Source organism: Trichoplusia ni, chromosome 9 (assembly GCF_003590095.1).
Source record: "Trichoplusia ni isolate ovarian cell line Hi5 chromosome 9, tn1, whole genome shotgun sequence".
NCBI classification, from domain to species: Eukaryota; Metazoa; Arthropoda; class Insecta; order Lepidoptera; family Noctuidae; genus Trichoplusia; species Trichoplusia ni.
In genome coordinates, this window is record NC_039486.1 from 12,366,583 (window position 1) to 12,394,332 (window position 27,750).

At 37.8% G+C, this 27,750-nt stretch overlaps 1 protein-coding gene across 1 annotated transcript; it reads left to right on the forward strand.

Moving 5' to 3' along the window:
* On the forward strand, positions 1-27,429 carry LOC113497830 (protein jim lovell). The gene is made up of 3 exons (XM_026877593.1): positions 1-1,158; positions 22,401-22,529; positions 23,698-27,429. The coding sequence occupies exons 1-3, from the start codon at positions 429-431 to the stop codon at positions 24,342-24,344; spliced, it is 1,506 nt and encodes a 501-aa protein (XP_026733394.1). The 5' UTR covers positions 1-428; the 3' UTR covers positions 24,345-27,429.
* Positions 27,430-27,750: the final 321 nt, after the last annotated feature.

The following is a 27,750-nucleotide window of genomic DNA, read 5'->3' on the forward strand; positions in this document are numbered from 1 at the left end:
GCCAGTGCCCGCCGACCGCACGCCGAGCCGATATTCGGCATTCGCGCGACACCGCCGTACCGCGCGCTCGTCTCGTTAGTTCACTCCGCGCTCGCAAGCCATCCGCGACACACGTACGTGCCGTTCTCGCTCCCGTCGCCACCCTCGACTACTGCGCGCACTCACTACGACGCGAACCGTGCAGTGCTATTAAACTTTTCGGTGACTCAGTGCTTTCGGACTCAACTGTTATTGAAAAAGAATCTGTGTGAACTCGAACGGAATAGTGCAATGCGAAGATTGCGGTCCGGCGGGAAGGCGATACTTTGAGCGACGAAAGGGTTGGGGAGTGCGGGGTGCGAAGCGGGCGGAGGGCGGCGCGAAGCCGCGCAAGCGCCCGCTGCTGGCCGCTCCGCGGAGCCACACACGCGTGCAGACCGGCGCGCGCGATGGACGACAAGCCGACCGCCGTCGGCGGCGAGGAGCACTACAGTCTGCGCTGGAACAACCACCAGGCGCACCTGCTGCGCTCCTTCGAAGCACTGCTGCATGCTGAGACCCTAGTGGACGTGACGCTAGTGTGCGCTGAGCGCAGAGTACGCGCGCACAAGGTGCTGCTGGGCGCATGCAGCCCGCTGTTCCGCAGGATATTCAGCGAGAACCCCTGCAAGCACCCCGTGATTGTGCTCAAAGACTTCCAAGGATGGGAGGTGCAGGCAGTCGTGGACTTTATGTACCGCGGAGAGGTGTCCGTGGCGCAGGAGCAGCTGGGCACCGTGATTCGCGCCGGGGAGTCGCTACAGGTGCGCGGGCTGGCCGACCAGGACCGTGAGGAGCAGGCGCGCTCGCCGCCGCCGACGCCGCTGGCGCGCAGCCCGGCGCAGCACACGCCGCCGGCCGCGTCGCCGCCCGCCAGCCCGGCCAGCCCGCAGCCCCGCCGCAAGCAGGCGCGCCCGCGCCGCCGCTCCGGCGAGTCCGACACGCCGGAGAACCTGTCCATGCGGCGCTCACCCAGCGGCGGCCTGAAGGCCGTGCGCCTGGCGCGCCCGCGCTCGCCGCCCAAGCAGGAGCCCGAGGAGCCCGAGCCCGAGGCGCCGCCGCCGCCGCGGATGTTCGCGCCGCACCAGGACATGTTCCCGCCAGTGCCGCCGTCCGCGCTCTCGCTAACACCACCGCACAGTAAGTACATCACAAATAATATTGTTGCTAGTTGTCCATGATGGTTACATTTGATCCGCCATGTAACTAGGGAATCAATTTGCAGCAATTTTAAATCAGGCGACATTCATTTAAACAAATTTTTAAAATTGGCTAAAAGTTAAACAAAAAACAAACTAGTCACAAAGTGCAGCTATAAGTGGGTAGTTACACAAAATAATCGATATGTTGAAAAACTAAGGTTGCTCATATCAATGCCGTCACAGACGAACAATTACTGAGTTAACCAATAATTAGTAAAAAGTGACCTCGATCACTCATTGTCAACGTCTCAAAAACAAATCTCAAGATGTTTTACTTAAAATTTACTACCTACCTACGTAAAGGTATTCCCAGCGAATTTAATAAAAATTATTCGAAGCTTTCTGAACACCACAAAATACGCAGATTTGATTTCATACTGGTAATCGGTCATAAAATGGTTTAAAAGAAATCATCGATCCACTTCATTTATTATGAAGTCGCTGAAATTAAACAAGTTTAATTCCTATCCTAAAATAAAATAATAGTAGCGCTCTAATTAGAATCCTATGAGATGTGATCTATATTCAAGACTCACGAAACGTTAGCTGTAAATATATCTATAAGTCTAATTAAACTCGAATCATCAAAGGATCCGTTATCGATGAATCGTTATCGATTTCATAAATCGCATACAGGTTACCGGTGATTCGATTAGCGACCGATACCGAGTGTTAACCGGAACGGTTCCACAGATAAATTAAGATCACCTATTCATACGTCGGGTGCATTATCTCTTCGATCGCGTGAAAGGTTTTAACTTTATAAAGTCCATTAAGTGAGCATGTCGCAAACATTTGCCGTAAAATATACTTCTAAATGGACGGCATTCGAGCCAGTGATCGTGTATGGTCCCCATAAAGGTGTGTCAGTGTAAATTTTACACTTCAATAATTATTGCTTGTGCGTCTCCTTATGAGTATAAAGGAGGAAGCAATTCCAGCAGTCATCTTGTTTTACGAGCCCTTTTCGATTTCTAAACGTGTTTATGGTAGGAATTCTCTGATTGTCATAATCTAATTTAGGAATCGTATTTTCATCTCGTCCGATCTGTTATTTATTGTTGTTATAGCTTTTACAGTGTGCCCTATTAAATAAAGGATGGACTGCTTGGGACTTAGATGTATATTTATCGTCCAGTTTAACGGCAAGTTGATTTTAATTCTAACTGGAGTTACCAATTGAGTCAATCGTCACGAAACTTAACCGCAAAATGTAGTAACGGCACACTCATAAATTACAGCGCTAATATATTTTACACAACAAACCGTAGAGGCTCAGGCTGGAATTAGTCCAAGGAGTGGTTTTATACGTCAATTTTGTTTTATTGTTTCCTCAGTTTCGCGTATGTGCCGAGTGCTTGATTGCGCCATAATAGTCGTAGGTTGTAATGAAGGGTTGCACGCACTCGCCTCTCGCCGCCGACGTGCGTGGGGATACTAAACACGAGGGGAGTTTGAACGTTTCCGCACTTGTCATTCGGTTTCGAAAATCAAATTTCAAATTGCCTCGATTTAAAATGTTTGTTCGTGTTTACATTTCTGTTTTTCGGATTTCGAATTTGCAGTAGACAATTCTTTCTCGTTTTTATCGTTTGTAAATTAAGCATTGAAAGGTTTTTTGTTCAGCTTGTTGACGGCCAGCTACTGTGGAGGTTTATTACGAATGTACGTTTAACGTTTTATTGTTTCCTTCTCCGTGTGTGATGAGTTTGATTACAGTTAATGGTGGTGCGTAAATGTAATGAGGGGTTGGCGCGGGGACGGCGGGCAATCACAAAGCGTCGGCGATGTTTCTTGATTTGACTTGAACGAATCCAAAATCTTCTTGCTTATTCAGTCGGTGCCATATTAGTGATGTATTATTCAAATTGAGCTGCCGAAATGTATGTTGCTTATAAATCGATACTTATCGCAAACCTACTAGCTTTACAGGTTGCATCGATCATCCGTAATCAACAACTAAATGAATTAAAAATAGACTTATGACGACAGAAAATAAACGCTGCAAACCCACGCAACTTATAAAATGTCAACACAAGATTTTTAAAGTAGGGTGACGTATAAATAGACACAAAAGGGGTATTTTTCTTCAGTCTAACTTTCACTTGTTCCCAAAATGGGAATAAGGGCTTAATCATTGTTCTTTTTTGCACATTTGGGTACGATAGTTGCGCAATAAATTAATAAGACTGTCCTTAGAAATAAAAAAATAACTAACACATATTGAAAAAAATCGAGCCGTGTTCTATTTTCAACTATTTTCTAATTACAATAAGTACTAATTGGAAAATACGTGTTAGGGCAAAAGGCGTAGGTAAAGACGATTAATAGGGTACTTATCTAACAACATGCATATACGATTATACACATAAAGATTAACATCCATTGTTCAAGTCATCCATAATATGAACCGGTTTAAAAATGCATCGTTTATAACTTTATCTATGAGTTTTTGTCACGCCATTCTAATTATATTTTTATTAGAAACACATACACATATAGGTGATTTAAAAAAAGTATAATCGCCTAGTCTCATTCTGAGAGCAACGTAGCGCCATCTAGTAAAATAAAATATGAAGCCGCGATCTTTAATAAAAGAAGTTACAAGGAAAATACTTTAACATTTAATTAACAACATTTCTAAAAATAGAACACCTGATCATAAACAAAAGAAAGACATTAACAATCTTTGATGTTCTAAATACAAAAGAAACTACCAGTTTATAAATCACAGAAAATGTCAAGTTTGCCTAATAGTAAGTGCTTGTAATTTGTTTACATTAATTCATCACCTGACACGCGAGGTTTTACATCAGGTACACGACCTTCAAGGGTGGCAAAAAAAACGAGAGAAAAAACTGCGCAAACGACGACATTGGCACGAAGCGCTAGATACCGTGCGCGCACGCAAGGGCGGCTACGGTCACTATGCGTCACTGCGGTGCGGGACAAACTGACACTGTGTCATACAACACTGGAAACAGCAAGTCACACTTAACTCTGCTTGCCTATTGTTACTTGTCTAATACGAAACGATATCGGTTTTTTTTTTCGATAGTTTTTGAGGCTTGCTTTGGTTAATCCCAGTTCAGTGTGTTGTTCAACATCGCAAGATTCTTTACCTATTAGTCTTTTTATATCTAATCTGTATTAAAGCAGACTTCCATTGGTTTTTAAAATTGGATCTTCCTGAAGGATGGATAGATATAAGTGTTAATTAATAGCAGGCAGGTAGCGTAGGTATACGAGGCACTATTTTCGCTTTAAAATCAAATATCCATATGAATTATCGACGACAAATTTAAGCGAAATCCTTTTAGAGTTAATATCGATTCCAGATGGATAAAAATCTCATAGGCCATAGTTGTAAATAAACCTACAATTTTAATATTTACTTAATAAGAAAAAGTTGGCTTCTTGTACATTTGAACTCGCAACCGTCCTTGTATATATCAGGGAGTCATAAATTAAAAATGAGTATACTGAATACATAATATTTACAACCATATAACAGGGATTACGCAGTCATGAATGAATATTATTTCTAATTAGTCAGCCTATTCCAATAAATTAATATTGGATTCTTGAGAACTTTGACGCATCTTAAATATGAATGAAATATAATAATTATTGTTTTTAAAGTAAAGTAGATAAGGTTACCACATAATGTGGTTCAATTTAGGTTATGTCGAAAATGAAGCTAAGATTCTTTTGCAAGTAATTAGAGAACAACTTTATAATAATTAAAATTGATAACATATGGAACTACGTATACAATACAATACAATGCAAATCTACTTTATTGCACATCAAAAGAAAACATTTGATACAGTAAAATAACATGTAAAATGTACAAATTGGCGGTGTTATCGCTACTCGGCGATCTCTTTCACACAACCATTGTATGGAGTGGAATGATCCGAAATCAAAAAGGTAGTATCCAATATACATAGTATACAATACTTTTTACAACTGACGGCTAATATTTTGAGCCATTTACTACGTCTAATCTTAAAAAAATTAAGCAGGCACGGCTAGCATTAAACTTCAATATGTTATTTCTAAAAAAGAGGTCTTTATCCGGCAGTAGAATATTAAATAGGCTTTAAAAAATATATTATTATGACGTAAATACGTTCTTCGACAATTTCTGTCCGATTGCTACAATACCTGTTTATTAAACCCAACTAAATAGTATTTAGTTGTTCAAACAGCTGTCAATCAAGATATAAGTTCGTTGACAGATTATTGTTGTTATCAGGTGACATTTGTAGAATAACCTCGCCGCGGGCGATGAAGTCCGGCCACCGAGGCTTAGGCTTTTGTTTTATTATTTAAATTTATTTAAATGTTTCAATTTATATGTCATATGTACGGTATTCGCAATAAACGTCAATATTTCTTTAATTTTAATTGAATGTGTTTGATTAACAACAATTTCATAAGATTTTTTTTTATTATTATAAAGAAATCTTTTTTAGGAAACGCTTAGCATATATTTATATATGTAATACGAATGCGATGAAAAATAAAATTAATTATATTGTAAATCATATCTTGTCCGGCTATCACCGAACGGATGCAGTCCCTACTGAAGGATTAGAGCGATGCGCGAGCTGCGCTTGCGCATTTACATTCAATCGACACCGCAGCCGCCCGGTGACCTACTTGTATATTGAGTTTTAACACAAATTCTTTATGTCAAAGTATTAAAAGATCGAATAAACTGTTTCTGAATTTAATAACACCTACCTAGGTTGTAGATAGTAGGATTACTAGGTGACGAATGATAAGGTCACTTTAGGTCTGCTGTACGGCAAATAAACTTTTCATCCCTTTTACATTCAAAATAATTATTTATAAAACGTTCGCCATTTCATATCCCAAATAATCTACGTTGCTAAGCAGAGCATAAAGCATTACACCATAAAGTTTGCATTCATGAACTTTTACTTTCTCACAAGTCTCACAACTCGCCACCCTTGCAAAAAATACACACGTTATAAACATTCAAAGGAGTTCCAAACACATTATATCAGTCAACGCGAATCATTTAAAAAAAGAACAAAATGAATTCTCTTTTCAAAATGCATGTGCATCCAAATAATCTTACATGTACAGTTTTTCAAAAGTAGCTCTTATTGCATTGACATAAAGGCGTTGTATAGTAATACCATTGACTAACAGGAATTACGATGACCAAAAACGAATAGGACCAAACATTGGAGCAAACTCGATCGTCGCCTGAGGGGTGTCTAAGTCTTGCAGGCCGTCTGACACGGCATAGCAACACCTGCCGTCTGTCTGTCTGTCACTGACCTAGGCCAGCAAGCGACCAAACCCAAACCTGTTTTGACAAAAACGATGCAAAGCATTTTGTTACTAACAAACCAACACACAGATTTCAGAATCTTCGATAAACCGTCGATTTTCAATCACAAATGCAATGAAAAGTAATTTATAATTAAATGTCAAGTTAAGGGCATTTTCTGTTTAAATTACTGCGCCCCATAAACGTTTGCCTCTGGCTAGCAATTATTAAGATAATAAAAACTGGTAATAAACAGACACACATTACTAATCCGTCAATTATGAGCAACGTAACATATCTGCGTGTCGCGAGCGCATGTAATTATCATTCTAATCAAGCATTGTGTTACGGAGGTGAACAAACAAAAAAATCGAGCAAGCGCGAGTGTGGACTATGATGTTAAGAGACTCGCTTGTCAATTGTTTGTGTTTCATTTCACACAAGGGCCAAAAAAAGTTTAAAATTTCGATAATGTTCTTAATTCAAATAATAGCGCGCTTTGTCTTTATATTTATTGCTGAATTCGAAGACAATATAAATAAAAGATGTTTAAAGTTACATACCTTTATAAAATAATCGAAATAATTACAAGCAAACAAAGATGAAATGTTTAACATAGCCTTCAATTGCATGGCCGCTTGGGCACGGAACTCTAAACGTCATGTAATTTTTTGCGGGGCTTCACCCAAGCCAGTTCATGTTCATACACGTGTTTCATTAATACTCTATAATAATATTAAACTGTCATTAAGCTACTGTTGACCGATATTTTTTTTGAAAATTCGTTCTCATCCAAAAACTGAACAAGAAATATTATCGAATAATTAATACTAATCTAAAAACGAATCGAACGAATTTCTGTAGTTTTCAAATTTAGAATTGATATCTTTGCTCGTGCGTGAGAAACATTACTTGTTTGTTATTAATGTATACCTAATTACATTAAACACAAATAAAACGTCAGTAAAAAGTAAAAAAGTTGAATTTATAAAAAAAGGCTTCATTTCACTTACAGTTACGCAAACAAATATAACAAAAAAAACAACAAACCTAGGTACTTAAATATGTCTTATTTACGCCATAAATAATTTATAGCTTCTATGACATTTCCGATACTTGTGGAGAATTGAAATCATATCCTTGCTTCATAAAACATATTTTTCCCTTATCCATTATTTTTCTCATTTCCTCTACTTGAGAGACAAATAAAAAACAGACCTAAGTTATAAATAAGTCTTACATTACTCCAATATCAAACGCAGATACAACTTTCTTCAGACATACTAATGTAAAACAAAACAATAGAAGCACAGCACTAGATAAAAGTAGACTCGGACAATAATTTACGTGTACATATCTATCAGGCAATTTATTCAGCAGGTGACCGTTTCGTGAAAGGTGAGAGTTGTCGCAACGACACACGGACACACGACCGACTTGAATAAGCGATATCGCGAATTTCAATTCACGTTTACATATAAAGGAGGTTTTACTAGCGCTCTAGATAACACAAAAGAAAAATAAAGCTCAGTGAAACGGAAAACAAAACGCGGCTAGGTTTTAAATTAGGAATGCGAACTAAGGATATTTAAAGCTTTTTTTAGGTTTCCAAATTTAAAAGTAGGGAGTACGGAAAAAGAAAAAAATGAAATCAGAAAAGTACTGTGGTCGATAGTAATACCATTCCAAATTCATATCTACTGACATTATCATATTATGCTGGTGACATTCTAACACTTTAAGAACGTGCCTATTCATATCGTACGAAGAGCGACAAAAAGGTTTCAATTAAAAAATCTACATATTTTATTAAAAAAAGTATATTGATATGATGTATAGGTCTAAAAACCTTTAGATCCACTCAATTAAACGACAGCTTGAGGCACAAAAACTTTGCCAAGCAAAGACAAGTGAACAAGACTTTTCCAGAGGTTTTGAAAAAGGCCGTCTTGCAATCAAAATGCAAAGCGCACTTTAGCGATATATCACATGTAATTTAATGATAAACATGATTACTCAGTACGAAAGTAATTTATTAGCTATAAGTACGTTGATTTAGTCATTGAATAACTTTTGACCCCGTCCACAAATTATTTGTGTTATGCGTGTAAGCAAGGCTTCTCATGTTAGGGAGAAACTGCAGTGACTATTAAGGAATGTTTGTTAATGCAAAACTAGCAGAATAATCTTTCCAAGCAAAACTTGGAAACATGTTAGGTACACATTTTGAAACTTTTATTAGGTACTAAGGTGTAACTTTTCGGGAAACTATGTAATTAAAAATCCTTCACAATATAATTTAACGAGAAGCAAATGACACTTAATAATGGCGGCGTATTTCGTGTAAACATGGATCATGTCGCGTAATATTTTGACAATCTAAAACTTCAATTATAAAGAAAAATAAAACTCGAGAATTGGAGCGCTACTGTAATTTACCAACATACAAAATTTCTGATTTGCAAATGTCAGGAAAACGTGTAAAAATGTGTATTTATAATTAAATTAAAAATATTTAATGGTACGGTCACTATACTTCTTATAAGTGGCTCTCAAACTATAGTATTAGTTTCAATAAAACAGAAAATAACTGTTCAGGAAGTTTTGAATTTAAATAAATATTGTGCTACTGAACGGTAGAGGATCGAGATTATTTGTTGCCGCGAGCGTAAACAATATTTTAGAGCAAAATAGTTTTATTATATTAAAACTGTACTCTGTAAGACAATTTTATCTTCAGTCTTTTGTTTTAATCTTATATTAAAATGCTATCTCCTCTCAAGAGTTCCTTATTCAAATTGAATCAATAAAGTTTATCTATTGACTTCATACTCAGTAATAGAAAATATAATATCAATAATTGACATACGTTACAGTAACTGGCGGTAAAGACACAATAATAATTATGACGCTTAAAACTAGTATGAATAAAAAAATAGAATGGTTTCAAATTTAGAATACCCAGAAACCAGTAATAACTTACGTCAATGTAGGTCTAATATAAATTAAACAATTATAAAAGAGGTTTACATCTGCACGTAGCTAGACGTGACGTGGCTATTAATTGGTACTTTAACTTCGTCATTCAAATGTTATCCTTACAAGAAAACACAAATATAATAATAATAATATCTATTGTAGCTTAAAATAGAACAAATATTAGGTAGGCATGTAATCGGGCAGTTGTCTGTGGTTTATAACGCGTCAGTGTTGACGTATAACCTCAAAATTGTTAAGTAGAAGCACATCACAATAATATTTTATAATGTCTGTCAGAGGTTAAAACGTATTTAGCTTCGCTGCTGATAAGTGAACGTTTCTATTGAATTATAGTTTATTTTTACCGAACACAACAGATACAAGTTGACGAAGTATTCGTAGCCAGATCTCTCTTTCAACTGTTTTAGCAACACATCATTTAAATTTTTAGGGCCTTATTTTTTGGCGGTAAATTCAAGTAAAGACAATAATAAGAATACTTATTACGCCTAAAGTAATATAGATGTTTACCGATTTAAAAAGTTGCGTATTTTCAGGCAGTGATGTCTTGACGTGTCAATCGAGATAGCTAATGAGGTTTAATTCATCCCGGTCTTCTCAAATAGCAAAAATGTTTATAATACTCTATAATAGTGATTTAAAAATAAAACACCAATCAAAGGCACGCAGTCAAACGTTTAAGATTATGGATTTACAAGTACAACACTTAATCGTTTCCTGTGCAATACTATAAAATATAGGCTACTAATGTAATTAGTTAAATGGATTCTTAATTATAGGGAATGGCCATACGTTCTGTAAATCGATTGTTCTGATCGAATGCTACCTTTGTCCTTGACTTATCGAATTGATTTCGATTTGCAAGCAATGTAATGAAAAACTTTTTACCCGCACTTTGAATTGAAAATAGGTCTTCTGTTTGAAAATCTTTTTTTTTAAACTATCGTGAGAATGATTCATTATTACCTAAATGATGTAACGGTTTACTCACGCGTATTTATCGGGGTAGCCCGACTAGTTTCGGACCCAACCGGAGTCCTTAAACATGAGCAGACACGGCGGGAACTAGTCGGGCTACCCCGCTAAATACGCGTGAGTAAACCGTTACATCATTTAATAATGTTTGAAAGTCATACCTGATATATCAATTCGTCAAAAACAAAAATTGAGATGACAGCAGGATTTACCAAAAAAACAGTACAGTGACAGTTATGAACAAGTGTAAGCTTTTATAATAGACCAGTGACAGTTACAAATAGAATGCCCTAAAGTTTGAAAACCCCGGGGATTAGCGCGCATGCGCGGGCAGCGCGGGCGCCTCTCAATACCTCGTCGTTAGTCACGCGCATTGACAAATACTCGCGGTTAATTGGATGAAAACGCGCGCCGGCCGCTGTCCGCGCACTAAATTACGCGGTTTACGACGACGCACTATTATCAATAAGCCTTGTATTGAAAGCTGTTCCGTTTATATGCTCGCTTTTTGATCGGTTCAGTTATATCGGTTATATTCGCATATCCGCTTCGTATGTCATTCCTGTTTCTAGTTTGTTGCTGGTTACCTGTTGACGTTGGCACTTAGCTGCGATTTATAAGTTGAATCAGTCGAAACAAGAATTTCATAGAATTTGATTTATTAAAAGTCGGATCAGTCAGATTGGGATTCGATAGAATTTTGTATTTGAATTTATATTGACCGTACAATGAACCGAAAATCATAGACAACTGATTTTTTTTCACAGATAAAAGTAAAATTTCGTCCTTTCAAAGATGTAAATGAATTTCAAATACAACAATTGACTGTCTCACACGCATGTTACAAAATCAATCATGACTGGTATATGGTAATTTTCCTTATTTCCGGGCGTCTAGTGTGTAGTGACTAAGGCCATGACATGGGATCTACGTTGGCGGCACCACAGCGCGGCTGCGTCATCCGCTGATACCACTCTGACGAGCATTGTTTTTCACTTGATACGTCGGTAACGCGCCGTCCCAAGCTTTTGGCCGGGAAAACCCACTCGCAATGACGCCGTAACTGTGCTGCACATTAAAAACAATATAAAACCATAACAACCTGCAATCATTACTTAGTAAAACAACGTCATTAAGATAATCAAATGCTTAACCTACGCTTAATCATAATTATAGACGCAGATAGCTATCTCCGTAAGTACGGGAGCATCAAAATTGTATGTAAATCATTGCCATTTTAGAACACGATTTGTTTGTTAGAAAATCTCATAGAACTGTTATTCATGTTCCCATCGCAAAACCGGAACTGAAATCACACATTACATTTAATTTTATACGAATTTAATAACAAGTGAGATGCGCGGCGGTCCATTGTATGTTCCGTGACCATGAGAAAAAGCACAGCTCGGTTTTTTTGTTGCCGATAAAGAGGTGCCGACGTACAATTCGGAGCAAGATTGATGCGCATGCGTGATCATATCTGCCCGCTGTGAGCGCTGCGGTAATAATTAATATTCCATAATCCATTCATCCCCACATTACGCGGCGACTCGTCTCACCGCCTCCGCGCCCGGCCCGCTCCTGCCATCCCGGCTCACACCGCGCACCGGTAGCAATATGTAATCGTCACACATCTGTAATTGATTCTACCCGTTAAATTCGAAATTTGAATGAGCCCTCGCTGAATGAGAACCGAAATAAGATCACGAGTGTAGTGCGGTCCGCGGCGCTCGGGACCGCTGCCGAGCCTCGGCGAAGCTCTCACTGCGCGGCACAATGACCGCGGCGCACACCGCCAGATCTCTCTCTTGATAAACGCATAAAAAACGTAACGAAAAAACTACATGTCATGCATCTACGTGTGCTAGTCAATTTCACAGCGACCGTCATGGGAATCGAGCGACGAATGGACTTTAGAAAGCAATTAAAATCAGTGCCCACGAAAAGGAACGCGACCAAAAAGTACGATCGACACATCAAAATCGGCGAACACGTCGCGCTCTGTGCACGAGTCTGTTAGACATTGTCGGGGCGGTGCGACACGCGGACCAGACCGCCAAATAGTTCTCCGAACTGAATGGTTGACAAAAAACTGACAACGTACACCGGTAACAAGACATAAAGAAGACAGGAAAAAGAAAACCAGAGAATGATCTCGGCCACTTCATGTCATACAAATTGGTCATTGCTTCAAATAGCCGTGGCGGCCCATAACTGTTTTACATGTTAACGATTTTGACGTTGGCGCCACTTGTATTTTTTTTAATTCTGGCCAAATATATTTGCAAACAAGTCCTTAAACTCTGTGGACCTTTTACTTTAGGGAGATGATAAACACAAACAGGAACTACTTAGAGGCCAAAAGTGTACTTTACTTTTTATCGCCACAAAAAGGTCGGTATGAAATCGAAATCAGATTACGGATCCTGCGATTATAAAGTTTCGGCGGCGTACAAAGGGACGGTAACCACAATTTGGTTGTGGCGACCACACGGCCATACATTATAGAGATACGTTAGTACGTGTTGCTGGACCCGCGGGCCTCGGACGTGACTTCCGAGATATAAAACGATGACAAAAACGCGATTGGAAAACCGTTTCCGCGCGTATTAGGGAGAAACTTTGACCGCGCGAGCTTATTTCGAATATGTTTTGGGTTAAGAGCCTCTAAAACACGCACAAATAATTGAGTCATAATCGATTAAGGCGTACCTTAATACAATGTCGTTAAAACTTTATGAATATTAAGTTCCCACGTCGTTCTTTAATTACCTTCGATCATTAATGGACTTCTGCTACCGAAGCTTACATGAATCACATCGCAACTATTCGCTACCGCAGCCATCGGGCTCATTAATTAATTGGCACGCGTTTCATAATACAAACACATGAATTTTAATACATTGACATCCAATTTGTTTTATAATAAATTAGTTAAAAACTTTACCGAGAAATAATGGATGTCATTGCATTATTCACTGTAATTTAATTACAAATTACACAGGTTTATTTATCTCTGCGCACGAGTGAGTCACTCATGTGAGTAATAATGGCGGCTCAGGCGCCGGTTACCGGTGTTGCCAGGCGAAGAGGATTTGCCCATTTTAGGGGACTTAGAATGATAGTGCTATGTTAGGTACTAAACGGTAGGACAGTTTGAAAGGGATTTCTTGTAGGCTGTTATTATAAGATAGGAGTTTAATGTTTATCACTACGTCAAGATGCAGTATAAGCGCTCCCGCGAGCAGCTAAATATAAAAAGTGAAGTAAAGTTCGGCTTCTTTGTCGCGTAAAGATTCGAATTTGATTCCAGTCAGACCATACATAACCCGATTTGGAATACTGCCCAGTTTATCCAACTTCTTCAAACATTAAACCAACCAACAAAACTTTGTTTAATTTAATAGAACGGACACATTTATCCCGCATGCAGAATCTGCATTCACTAGTGCAATTTGAGCTTTTTAACTGGTAACCCGGCTTATAACAAATAATTTGCGCGGTCAACCGCACTGTAAATAGCAATTTTAAAATCAATTTAATCTTTTTCTATAGTGGCAATAATATAAAAACTTTCGATACGCCATATATGCTAAAATCAAATATCAAAACGCGGAATAGTGCCTAAAGAAAAGAAAAACTACTCTGGTGACGTTTCTCTTTTTTACTAAAACTAGCCAAAAACATAGATCTTTCATTCATACTAAACCATCATTGAATGTTTTATGAACAAAATCCCGAACTAAAGACATCATCCTATTTCTGACGCAGTCGGGTAACAGGAGTCGTAATATTATTGTTGAATAGAACATAATAATACGAATACGACTACACAGGAAAGTATAATAATATAGAATATCCAGAATCATGGAATAATTTCTTTCCTTATGACGCAAAATGACGATGTCACAACAAAAACAATTTATATCGGACACTGGCATCGCTTACGTACAACATACGTCGGCCACAGCAATTAAAGAACATTTTCCTCCAAACGCGTTCGCTGTTTTGATATCCCAATATGAGTAACACATTCACTCTTTTGTATAACATTTGTTGCGTTACTAACATAACAAAAGGTACTTAATTTATAATTGGACCACACTTTCCATTACGCCAACATAATTTATGTAACATTTGCTTTGTAAAAGAAATAATTTGACACTTTATTTGTAATGAAAGAGCTACGAACATGTCCAAATAGATAATGGATTCCGGATAATCTTGATTGAATTGTGTGAAACGTCTAGATAGACGTTTTTGTAGTCTAAATTGACTACCTAATAGACTACCTGACAAATAGAAAGGACAAGTGACCAGTAAAGTTATGCGAAAGATCTTTCATCTCGATTGCGGGCATTCTTAGATTGAACTTTTTCTTGTCACAATAAGATACTTGTACAACATGCCTTGTTGGTATTCACGTAATATTAAACCCATATTTCAACAAAGTTTTAATTTAAAAGAATGTAAATACACAAATTCTACAATTATTAACGGTTTATTAACTTTATTCTCCAAATGTAACTATTTTTTTTCCCTCATTCAAATAAATCTCTTGCGACGCTATCTTGGTCACAATTGTGCGTCAAGTGCGTAAACGTCATGTTTAGCCGCAGTGTTGTTGTGTGTCAAGATGGCTGACGCATCAATGCTTAGATCAATGTGTCTTTTACGTAAGTTCACAACACCATGATGCATTCATTCAATGACAATTAATATTACTCCTAAAATTTAATTATAAAAACGTATCGTAGGAAATTGAGCATTACAAAATAAGTTGAAGATTAAAAAAAAACAATATGGGCTAAACCTAACAATCATGTAAGTAATTTCAAGCAGCAATCCGCAAAATTGATCGTAATAAAACTAGTTTATTGTTGCCTTCCACTGGAGCGTACTTTAATCTAAATCTGTTATGTTCTAATCGATATAACATGGTACATGGCTCAATTTATTTGCGTCCCACATTGTAAGAAAAGATTGTCCGCATCATACAAGCAAATTATTATTTAGTCATTACGTATTAATTTTCCTTTAATAAATGGAAGACCGCTACAATCTATTAATATCAAATTCTAATATTATGCAAGAAACTAATTTAATATAAATTACAATGCGTTTTTATAGGTTCCCAGAGAAAGTTGCTAACACTTGATTATAAAACGTATCGATTTTTTATTTACTCGCGTCGTTTTATCCGCTCTGAATTGATTCTCTCGATCGACCACAATCGTTTTGGATATCATTCCACATGGTAAATTACATACGCAACGGAAGCAAATGGTGACCACAAAATATGTCTACGTATTGTGGGAAACAAATCACCATATTTTGCGAAAACCATTAAAATATCTGTGATTAAATTGTACCAAAGTATCTTACTTAATAAAAATAAATAATAAGTAAATACCATATTTAATCTGTGGCAGAAAATAATAGGAATGACAGTGAAGGCTGTATGACGAATTACCTTTGCTTAAACAGAAAAACAATTATTTCTGATTCATAACCTAAAAATAAATTTACACAACGATTTGAAAAAGTATATTTACCGTTTTGTTCTTTTCCAAGGATACATTAAATTTATTATAGTAAATAAGTAGTTTAGTTATATGATACCCGCTGCGCTACAGACATCGCAAATCTCTTCAAAACTAAAATATCTAGAACTTAATATCGAGTGAATATAACGCGGAACTTTGAAAGGACTGAAAGTTATAGTGCACTAAAACATAACGTACGGTGAAAGTATTTTAAGATTTAGCTGTTAACCGCATTATTTATTCATGGCTCGCAGTAAACATAAATCGCATTTTAAACAAGTGCATTTTATACTGGGCTTTAAAAACAACTTTAAGTAAATTACGATAGTATACTTCATCTTGTGGTGTTTGTGTGTCGAGGTAGTGTGTTTTTGTTGTAGTTTCGTACGGACAGAAAATTTTATTTTAAACTTTTATTGGTGGGCTTGAAAACCGTTCTATTATGTATGAAGGTTAAGCGGTAAATGTTATGGATGAGAAATTATCACTGTCGTCAAATATCTCTATTTATTGGTTTTGTGTCTCTCGCCCATGTTGCAATATGTTAAAAGTAGTATTCAGACGGTTTTTTTCTAACCAAAATCGTAATCGTAATCATGTTATGGTTTATGGTAAATACAATTCTATACGACAATTTTGGAGGTAAAAAAAAACTTGACAAACTGATTGTGTCTACATCACTGAAGCTGAACGTTTTGTAGTCGATAAACTGAGCAAAGTTCTCTCAATTAAATGATTTCCCTTTAAAATCAATCACACGTGTAATTACATGACCGGGCCAATTACAATACAACAATAGAATCTGTTCTAGTGTGAGCGCTATGTGCTCTACAAATCGAGCATAGAAAAATAAGATGTCTGGTATTAAAGCCTCATCTGTGGTATTCGGTGAGCATAGACAATGAGCGACTCATTTTGGAAGCTCGTTCGGAAACAATAGAAAGTGGGGCCTCCTACAACTTCACACGGGACGCGCAACCAGTGGAAAGTTAACGAAAATACATTTCAATAGCTAAAAGCAAAATTGGATGAGTGAGCTTACGAAATTATCGCGTTAGTGGCCGTAATTCATTTGTATGAACTCTCCCAGGCATCGTGTGACCGTGTGTGATTCCACTAATGTGTTCTTGTTATAACACCTATTGCGGTTCGTTTTGAAACCGTTCTGTCATTGTGAAACCAACTTAATTAGGCACGATCACGATTCACACATGAACAAATGTACACGAAATTTTTGATACAAATATTAAAGCAGCTCCATTTTATAAAACATAAGATTACATAAAATATAGTTAGCGGTAAGCGGCCATTGTTTATCGGTGATAATCAAACGGTGCTCAAGGTCTACCAGTCTTATAAATATTAACTTGCCTTTATGATCATTCGACGGTATTTACACCCCATATTATTTATGTAATGGGGACTTACACTGGACACGCGATCTTCTCAGACAATGCAAGGATAGTGGCTGCCCATCATGATCGACCTAGACTTCTTTCCACTTTAATTGTTCCCCACATCTATTATAACGTATATTTCACTGAAACAATAGATTAACCCAGTTGCGGCGTGGTCTATTATAGTTATGGCGTTTCTCGTCCCGCGATATTATTGCTTTCGTATCCTTGGCGTGAGCGGCTATTTATCATGTGATCTATTGTACATACAGTCGACATCGGTATTAGATTAAAGCGATAATTAATGCTGATTCCATACGACCTAGATTCGGGCCCGCTCGATAAAGTTAATTTACAGTTATAGTTGTAAATCTCGTTGCAAAATAAACGGCGAGCACGCGCGCCTGCCTGACCGTAGACAACACGCGGAGACTCCCACACAGCTCGGCTCGGCACGTCAGCTCCCTCCGGCCGCGCGCCGTCAATGGAACCCTTCCCGGCCGGGCCCGAGCCGGCGCCGGTAAACACCGTCACGTGGCTGCATGCGCTACTACCCGGCCGCGGACATGCACACCCTCGCTCGAGCCCGACGCAGGCAAGCGACGACTCCGCAACCCCGCCGGGTTTCAGGGAAAACGCACGCATGTGTGACGAGACAGGCGAAACAACACATGTGCGTGACCCACGCGCGAGCGAGAGGCTCCCTCAACTTTTGTCTGAATGAACGGGGTGAAGTTTGACAAGTTGTGTACACATGGCCGCGAAAGGGTTGAGCCGAGTTGTAAACTAAGTTTGTGAACGCTTTCGATTTCGACGCGTGTTGCATATGGGGCGAACATCGATCGATGTCTAACTTTGTTGTTGGCTAAGTTTACTGGGTATTTCGTTTGTAAATAGGATTAACAGAGTTGAGAAAAACATTGCTAAAAACAAGAATATATTGCGAAAAATTTGTTAAATTTCGTCGTGGATTGTGTCAAGTTTGTGGAAAAAATGTCGGATCGAATCGTAGTGCTAACGTATTGCAAGCGTCTCGTTATCGGGTGTGTTTCGTAAATCATTGTTTATGGTCGAATAGTTCTCTGAAGGGGTCCGAGAGACCGGAATTAGAAAGCGTCAAGCGCGCGAACTGCGCTACGACTAATTGACCGCAAGGTTTACGCGACTCTGCTAGAAATTGTGACGTAATATAATAAGCCTGAAAATGGCTTTATCGTGGATATTTGGTATCTGAAACTTCACAACCAATGTGCCAAGTTTTCGGTTTAAATCTGTATCTTACACTTGTATATTCATTTCAAATATTGCCACTAAGCTAATAAAATTATAGTTAATTATAAATAAAATATTGTTATAAAAATGCTTAATGATATCTAAAATGGCTAATAGATTAATTACATTAGATTTTTTTATTTCACACAAACTATAAAACGTCCAATTAAAGTGGCCAGTGTATTTACGTCGCGATCTAGATTTGCCTACTTTTATTAGGGTACCTCAATTAAATAATAAGAACCTTTATTATATTTAATGAGCTCAATTTATTCATAATACAGAAAAATAATTAAGTTTTATGGTGGACCTACGTAGGTAAATGATGGAAACCTGTTTTAGTTCGGTTTCGGTTTTATTCCTAATCGTTTGGTCTTGATTTTGTATAAAACTTTATAATAAAGTAGATAAGACTTGCTTTGTGTAATGCTATTTACAATATCTATATTTCTACAATAATATTTATACTTCTGTGTAACTGTGGGCTTGTTTACTACACCTTAATTATAGGTACAAGCCAAAGCCCAAAAGCGCATTAACAAACGCTATCTACCGAAGTTATTTAAGCTACTTATGTAGGTATGTAGGTTTACTTCACACGTTTGTCCGCAAACACGGCGGTGACCACTTAAACGACCTTCAAATTACATGCTTTCAAATATCCAATTATTACAGACTATTAACATAGGACATGACTTGAGGTACGGGACCAACACGGGACACGTCCACATGCACTTGGTCGTTTATTTTTAAGTCTTCCACCCGATTCGAATGTGTGCTTATTGATTGTCGGTAATTATGCAAAATAACGAGTCGCGGACTGGCTCGCTGCTCTAACTAGTGACGTGTATTAACGGTTCGTTAGGACCGTCAGCAAACTAAAGCCGCCGATACAAAGACACTGCGTGCGGAAAACTTAATTAATTCGAACCAACACAACTTATACGCGATACTATAAAATATACAATTAAAACAGATACACATAAAATGTGACTTGATGTTAGCTTGCCGTTTGTAGGTTACTCTGACCGTACACATTATAGTGGCCAATAAAACAGGCGTCTGTGTGCACATATCGTTGTAACGTGGCTATCTGCAGTATACCTAATTAGACGAAGCGACGTTTAGTGTAGTAATGCGAGAGAGATAACACGGGATTATAGCATAAATGCACAGTTACATGTAACTGTGAAGAAAGTTGCCTTTGCAGGCTAAAGCTTGGTTTGATTGGATTACCATATGAGTGGATGTCAACTATGGCCAATCGGCTGTATAGGCTGCATTCAGACTATTCATAATCGACTAAATGCGGTTTATACATTGATTGAAGGACACGATTAGTTATTGCGCTGCTTTCTACACAAACCTCTCATTTCGTATCGAGTATGTTTAGTAGTCTCTGTGTCATGTTTTATGGCTATAAGTGCCTTCTTTGATTTATAACTGAATCTTATTCATCTTTCGTCATTAAGTCATCTTTATACGAACTACAATACGTAATTATTTCTTATTTTTCGTATGTTTGATGTATATTTTAGTATGAAATTTTAACATCGCCCAAAAGATTATAATGTGTAGGTACTGGTTTTGTCGCGATGTTTTCCTTCACCGGTTATTAGCAAGTGATAATGGCTGTCATTGGCCCCATGAATTTCATCAATTCAGACTCACTTTTTTATTTTTAGTCGGTTGTATGTTTTTGCCTTTGCTGTTAAAACAATATTATTTATAAATACCGTTTCAGGCACGTTTATTACAGTACAGTATGCTACGGTTTATACTTAAACCTATAACAATCTAGCTTTATCCTATAGATACATCTGCATTAAATATGAGAAAGTTGTCTCAGTAAGCGCGAACAATATCGATTCGTCTCACAATGCTATCCTTTGAATCTCAATTCATCTTGAAACTGGACGAGGTTTCATGTAAAATAATTTATGTTAATCAAATCTTATATCTTATGAAAAGTTATAGCTATTGATTAATTTAACAGATATAATATGAGTAGGTAACAAGGCAAAATAGCTCCGAAAAATATTCTCGTTTAGGTATTCCTGATATTTTTTATCTATACATAAAATGTTTTTCACCTCCCACTTTAATCTGCATGGACTGCACGGTTTTTGAGTTGCATTTATTTTGAGTTATTAGTATTATGGCTGTTCAAAACATTAGAACAAATGAACAGACTTGCTCTCTTAACACTGTACCACACGCCCGATACTTTCTAGGAGCACTAATCATTAACCCTTCCTACATAATATGGGCTTATTAAACTATAAAGTATAAGGATAGGAACGGAGATACATATTTCAATTTAACAATCTATATTCTGTTCACGAATGCAGTAAAAGTACCAGGCTCACATAAGCGGGAAGCAGTACAGAACAAAGAGTTTTCAATAAAGCAGCGAACGCGATCGATCTGTCGCATTCGATTAGCGGGCGTCGACTCAGGCGAGATGTTATTTACATCTTACAGACTTGAGACCACTCCAGGCTCTGCACCGGCACTATATTTGTAATTATCTCTGAGCTATGGTGTCTATGTTTTCCTAGTACATAGTCAAGGTTCTGAAAGCTTTCTACTGATGTTGGGTTTTGAAGAAGGAATTATGTTTATATTATTGGTATATAAAGATCAACTCAGAAAAAGATTATTTATGACTTACAAATACTAAGTACGAATCGAAAAAAATCTTCATGTCCTGAGTAGGTACTTGAAATGTGAGTATGAAACTGATGTTACTATAAAATCTTATTTAAATAAGACATCCATATTTAAAAGATCAAATTATAATACTAAGTCAGTTCTCGCCTCGATCGCAAGGAACGGATTCAATGAAAGTTCTAACCGGTTGCCTTACAACTTACAAGTAACGCCATCTAGTGTCGAATAGCCGCACTAAAGACTGGTGGCGGCATTTTGCTATTCTATGTGTATTTTCATGGTTTCCATCAATTTATAGCCGTATTTCAATAAATTTCTTGTTTTTATAAATACGCTACGGTAGGTCTTAGGATCCCAAACAAAATTATTGTATTTAGGTAGGTAATTGTGCATGTAATAAATATGTATCTAGTTTAATATTATAATAATTACGGTGTTCCTCAAATTTTCCTGACTTCTATAACGTAGGAACGCAATTCTCGAGAAAGGCAACAGAGTGTAAAATTAATAAAAACCTAAACTTTTCATATTGTGTAGGTCGCCGCGCTTGCAGGATACAAAATTACAATATGCATTATACTTATGTAGTTAGGACAACAACAAGACTATTATTTAATGTATTCTTATTAGTAATAAATATTTTATTTTTGACTGAGTTTTAGTATAGGGGTTCCCGGGTTGTTAAAGTAATAAAAGTCGGCGACTCAAATAAAGCTAATGTATCTCAAATAGAGCCATTTAAATTTTTTGAGAAGTTTTATAAATATTTTTTTTTTTCAAATGACCAGTTCATTTTATTGTAACCTGCCAGTTATGACACTTATACCAAAAATGAGGTAGGCCTTATTAGGCGAACCTACCTACTTTGCATAGCCTTTTCCCCAACTGTGTTGTGTTTGACCTTCAGTCTTATCAGATTCAAATGATTGTCAATTTTTTTAGACAAATAACTCTCTCTGTCTACCAATTTTTTTGTACTTACTAAATATTTTCTGTTTTGTTGCAGTGTTTGGCATGGATTCTCCGCTGGGCCTGTTTCCGCCCGGCATGGAGCACAAGATGTACCCACTGATGGACGTGGAGCACCGCGCGCCGCCGCTTGATGCGCAACTATTCACCAATGTTAAAAAGAAATGTAAGTTACTACTGACTCATTAAACCTTACGAGGACTACGATAACGGTACCAAGAACCCCACCGCCGCAGACTCCGTTAGACTCCGAAACTAGTCAGACGATCCCGATAAATACGCGCGAGCAAACCGTTGAATCATTTAAGTACATACCAAGAATACACAGTTACATTAAAATACGGAAAACAAAAAGGTATTCGCAAATAGCCCAAGAGCGATTCATACGACACACGTATTCAAGTTATCTGGGAACAATGGAACAAGTACAGTCATATCACGAATAGTAGAAGCGTGCCAGTAGCGCAACAAAGGATCGAAGCGCAATAATGCACAAAGTGCATCCCGCGTCGCCGCGCGCCGTCCCCATCACACATCGAGTGGTCCGCAATCTCACCGCGCGAATGTTAAACGCCCATTGTTTCTGAGCAAATGTTTATTAAGACGATCTGATAGCGTATCTCATAGGGGAACTGGGGAACAGACGACGAGTCTAACGTATGCTTTGAATACGCCGTGGTCGGCGACGCTCACTCCGACCGGCGCACAATAGTCGCCGATCGATTAGCGCCCATCACTGAGACAGCCGCACACGTGCGCTGCACCCTCCCGGCCTAACAAGCCTCCCATGGAAAACATCCTTTTTAATTTTGAAATGCTCGCGTGACCCCCGACAACTATTAAAAGAAAAACTAATTTCCATATATATCATTCCTCCGACGACGTTCCGAAATGTTCTTCGAATTATCTGATCGGAATCGAGTTAACGTGCTCCGTTGAAATTATAAAACTATAAAGTTGGGGCGACGTCGCCGGCGTATGCATGTCCGCGTTTCTTTTTGACAAACCGCCGTAATAGTCGCGTGCTCGCATCGAATTAATGACAAATCGCCGCCAACAAAATGTCGCCGCAACCCGCTCATTTCGCTCGCTCGCTCCGTACACAGTTATTGCTCAGCCGAAACATGGTTATTAGATAATGGTGCATTCGCGTAATGCCGTCGCGGCGGCGCGGCACACGGCACATGTCGTGCGCGGAGCCTGCACTCCGCCGCTCGTAAATCACTGAACTCCGCGCTCGCGGTCGTTTCCTTATGTAATTAGTTGGTTAAACATTTCTGTTTCGTTGACACGAAACCTCTACCCACATTAATTATGTTATCTGTGTTTCGCAGGGCGACCTAAGGGTCAACACAGCGCGCCGCGCGGTGGCCCACCTCGATCGTGGACGAACGCCGAGCTCACGGAGGCGTTGCAGCATGTGTGGAACAAGAAGATGACTACAAGCCAAGCCTCGAGGATCTTCGGGATCCCCTACAACTCGCTGCTCATGTACGTGCGCGGCAAGTACGGCAAGAGCCTGAAGCTGGAGCAGCTCCGGAAGGACTGCATCGGCGGGCCGCTGGACGTGCTCAACCTCAACTCCGGCAACAACAACAACAACCAGCCCTCAAGCAAACACCACGACAAAGACGACCACCAGAACTCAGGACAACGACCAGCGAGCTCAGAGCCCGACATTGCCTCGAATCCGATGTTCAATCCATTCCAGCAAGGGTTTTACCCCGAGTTCCCGCCTGGCTTCCCGATGCCGCTGAACATGCTGCATCTACTGCCGCCGAACGACAAGGCGCGGGAACTCTACCAGTCAATGCCGATGGCTCTGGATTCGCTGTCAGGAATAACGAAAGAGGAGGACTGCAAGAGCGATAGGTCCAAGGAGAACTCCGCCGACGAGGAGGGAGACTCGTACCGCGCGCCCTCGCACCCGCCGCACCCGCCCGACAGCCGCGCGCTGCTGCACCACAACGGGCAGGACTAAGCCGCGCCCGCTCCGCCACATCCCGAGCGACACCACTTCAGCGCTCGCTCACTCTATCAAATCATGGACTAAAACTGGAATTTAGTTAGTGTATTAATAAGTCTCGTAACAAATCTTAATTACGTGTTTTAGAAATTAATTTTATATCTTGTGGTCGATCACTAGCGACAGAACTTCAAGTTGGTGTGCTTAGTGGTACTAATAGTGGAACTTTTAACAACTTTTTAATGTCGACGAACCAAATGGTGAGGTGACACGTTATTTGAATTTGTGTAAGTCACAGAAGTATGAAAAATGGAGTACGGTTACCGTAAACGGGTGAAGATATTTTTCGAATTTCTGCGATGTGAAGTATTTGTTGTTAATTATTTTGTAGAGGTATCACGCGCGAGAGCGCAGGGAGGGTCTGGCGACTCGGCCACATAGTGTAATATTTCGATTGGAACCTAAAACTCGCTTAAATAACTTGGACGGTAGCTTAATACCGCATTATTGCTATTGTTTTTTAATGTGCAATACTAAATTGGAACTTAACTACTATGAATACACTAGAAAAGTTTCAGTTTTACGGATAAACTAATTTGTATTAGGATGTATTTGTGAAATCTCCGGAGACCGCGACCGGCGACGTCCACACTAAAATTAGTTAAATTTATATTTAAAAGATGTGTTAATATTGTAAATGTATATTAATATCGCGTACTAAGTGATAGGCGATAATTTATTTTGAAGGAGTGCAATAAGTATGAAAGGTGTTGTGATTGTTATCGTTAAGACATTCCGAATTTCATTATTGTTAAATCATTCCGTTACATTCCATATTTTTAGATAATGTACTATAATTTCTTACTATTTTTATTGTAACAACGCATTGACTTCTTCATTCATAGAAAACTTTGTAGATATAATACGTTATACGTGCGAATTCACTTCTGCATCTCACCAAAGTTTGTAAAATATTTCGTAATAATAGTTATAATTCGATGATAAACAATTTTAATTGTAAATAGTTATTGATAAAAAAATTAATGGGATATAAATTTTTGAATTAACCAGTAAATAAGGTGGACATTTATATGTGTCTAAAATGGTAAATAGTAGTGTATTGTAATTGTTGTAGTGTTAGTGATGTGAATCAGTGAGCTGGCCGAGAGGGGACGCTGACGTCACAGGGGGCCGCGACGCACTAGTCACACACAAACGTTCCGAACTAACGTCACACACGTAGCATCACATGTACAGACGTAAGAAATATAATTTCAATCAAATTTTGTTAAAACTGTACTGTAGGCTGGTATGGCAATTATTAGTCCCGAATGAAAATACCAACACTATATCAAGTTTGGTTCGTTTTATAATCTTGTATAGTTAATGGTGGTCAGGCTAGTAATTGTCAGTACTCTTAACCCATTCAATCTCCCACGAATCTCAAGGAATTCCATAAAATGACAGTGCGCGCCACGTTTAGACAAATAATGTATCTGCACTCAATGTTCAAATAAAAAGGAGCTTTCAAGATTTTAGTAAATAATGAAAGTTAGAATAAAAGGTTCAATACTATCTGGCTTTAGATAAATGTATACAGTGATCACTAGAGATACCGTGTCGTTAGTTAGATACATGATTTTACCTGTTGTAAATATTATTTGTATAATAATGAACTATATCTGTTGAATATATCGTTTCCTTTATACGCTGTACCCAAATCTAACAGACATTACGTTCTTCAACAGTAAATACGAAACATCACTGTTTATGCGTGTTTTCCTTAACTGTTTTATCCAAATTTCTTAACTATAGTCGTCGAAACATGAAAATCTCTCAACAGAAGACTGAACACTATTTACGATTCTATTTTATAAAAGATATTGTACATTCACATAACAGTACAGCAACAATGGAATCCTCATACCTGCATACAGTAGTAACACATAGTGTCACTTCATAATAACAATATTATCATTACAGGGATTTTATATATTAAACGATTAAATATGATTAAAATATTGTAATAGTTTTAACAGATTTTATATTGCTTTTTTTCTCATTCCGTTTACGCTGGCAACATTAAATGCATAAACCGCGCACTTTTGTAATTAAATATAACGGATTCACATGTAGATAATATAATAAGGTCATGTATTGATTAATAAACAATTGTCTGTATGAAACGTAAATACATGTGCCAAAAATTGTAAAGGATATTCACGAGACGCGTTCGTTGTTTACTGAGCCAACAATGTCGCCCTGCCGAGCTTGTGTTGTGACTTGTGACCATAGATTACGTTCAATATTTACCTAATTCGTACAAATTCAGCAGTATTAGAGTGATTTTGTTAAAGTTATAATTGAGAAGTTTTTTTTTGTAATTAAGTTTTGTTATTTGTTAAAGTGTAGGTCCTGCGATTGACGAAATGTATTGATAAGAGAATGTTTTAGTCCGAACGGAATATGTTTGTATATGTCGATATAATATATTTATGGTTCTGTGGTTTACTTAACGCTATCGACTTTGTTATATAGTAAATTCTGGTTTATTCTGTACTTCTCTTCGCCGCTAAACATTCTTGTACGACTACGCTCAGCTTTTCAGCACTGTTCTCATTAAGCTTATGTGACATCAGGAGCCAAATGTAATAAAGTAAAGAATTCATAGATAATATATTATTGTACGACATTCAGTACTTATTTTTAGTTGATAAATTGTGATTGTATTATTTTTAGTGAAAATTCAAAATATTTAGTTCCTTCAATTTTTGTTACGAGTATTTATAAATTGTAATTGCAATGATTTTTAGCTTTTAGATAATTGTTCTCTCCGATAAAGAGTATAATTAATTGTAAGTTTTTATTTGTAATTTAATTTGTTGTATTTTGCTTAATATAATGACAAATTAAATTAATTGATATCGTTACATTAGGGTGTAAAAAAGATTATCTATTTGATCTTAAATAAAATACGAAAAAATATTTATGTTCTAGTATCATTCTAACGTGTAATTGAAATCGAAAGATGGAGCGTTGTAGTAAAATTCGTTTACGGTCACCGACGTAAAGTGTAAAAAATAAAAATATGAAATACCAATTTGTTGTTTTCATTATTTTCTGACAATCACTTAGCTCTCCCGCTGTTAATTATTATATTATTACTTTGATATCAGTAATTTAAGCCAATAAAGATCTGAAGAGGATAAAAATAGACTCCACGATTAGTAGTGGTATACTTATATAGGACACCACGTGAAACCCTCCATGCGTAACGTGTCGCGGGTTTGATCTTGCTTAGAACCATTTCTGTGATCAACAACATGAATTCAAATTCTTGTGGAATTTCTCCGCGCAGGGATTGATTTATTACCATTTAAAAATAGCTTGTAACCTACTCAAAATAGTGTATAAATATTTA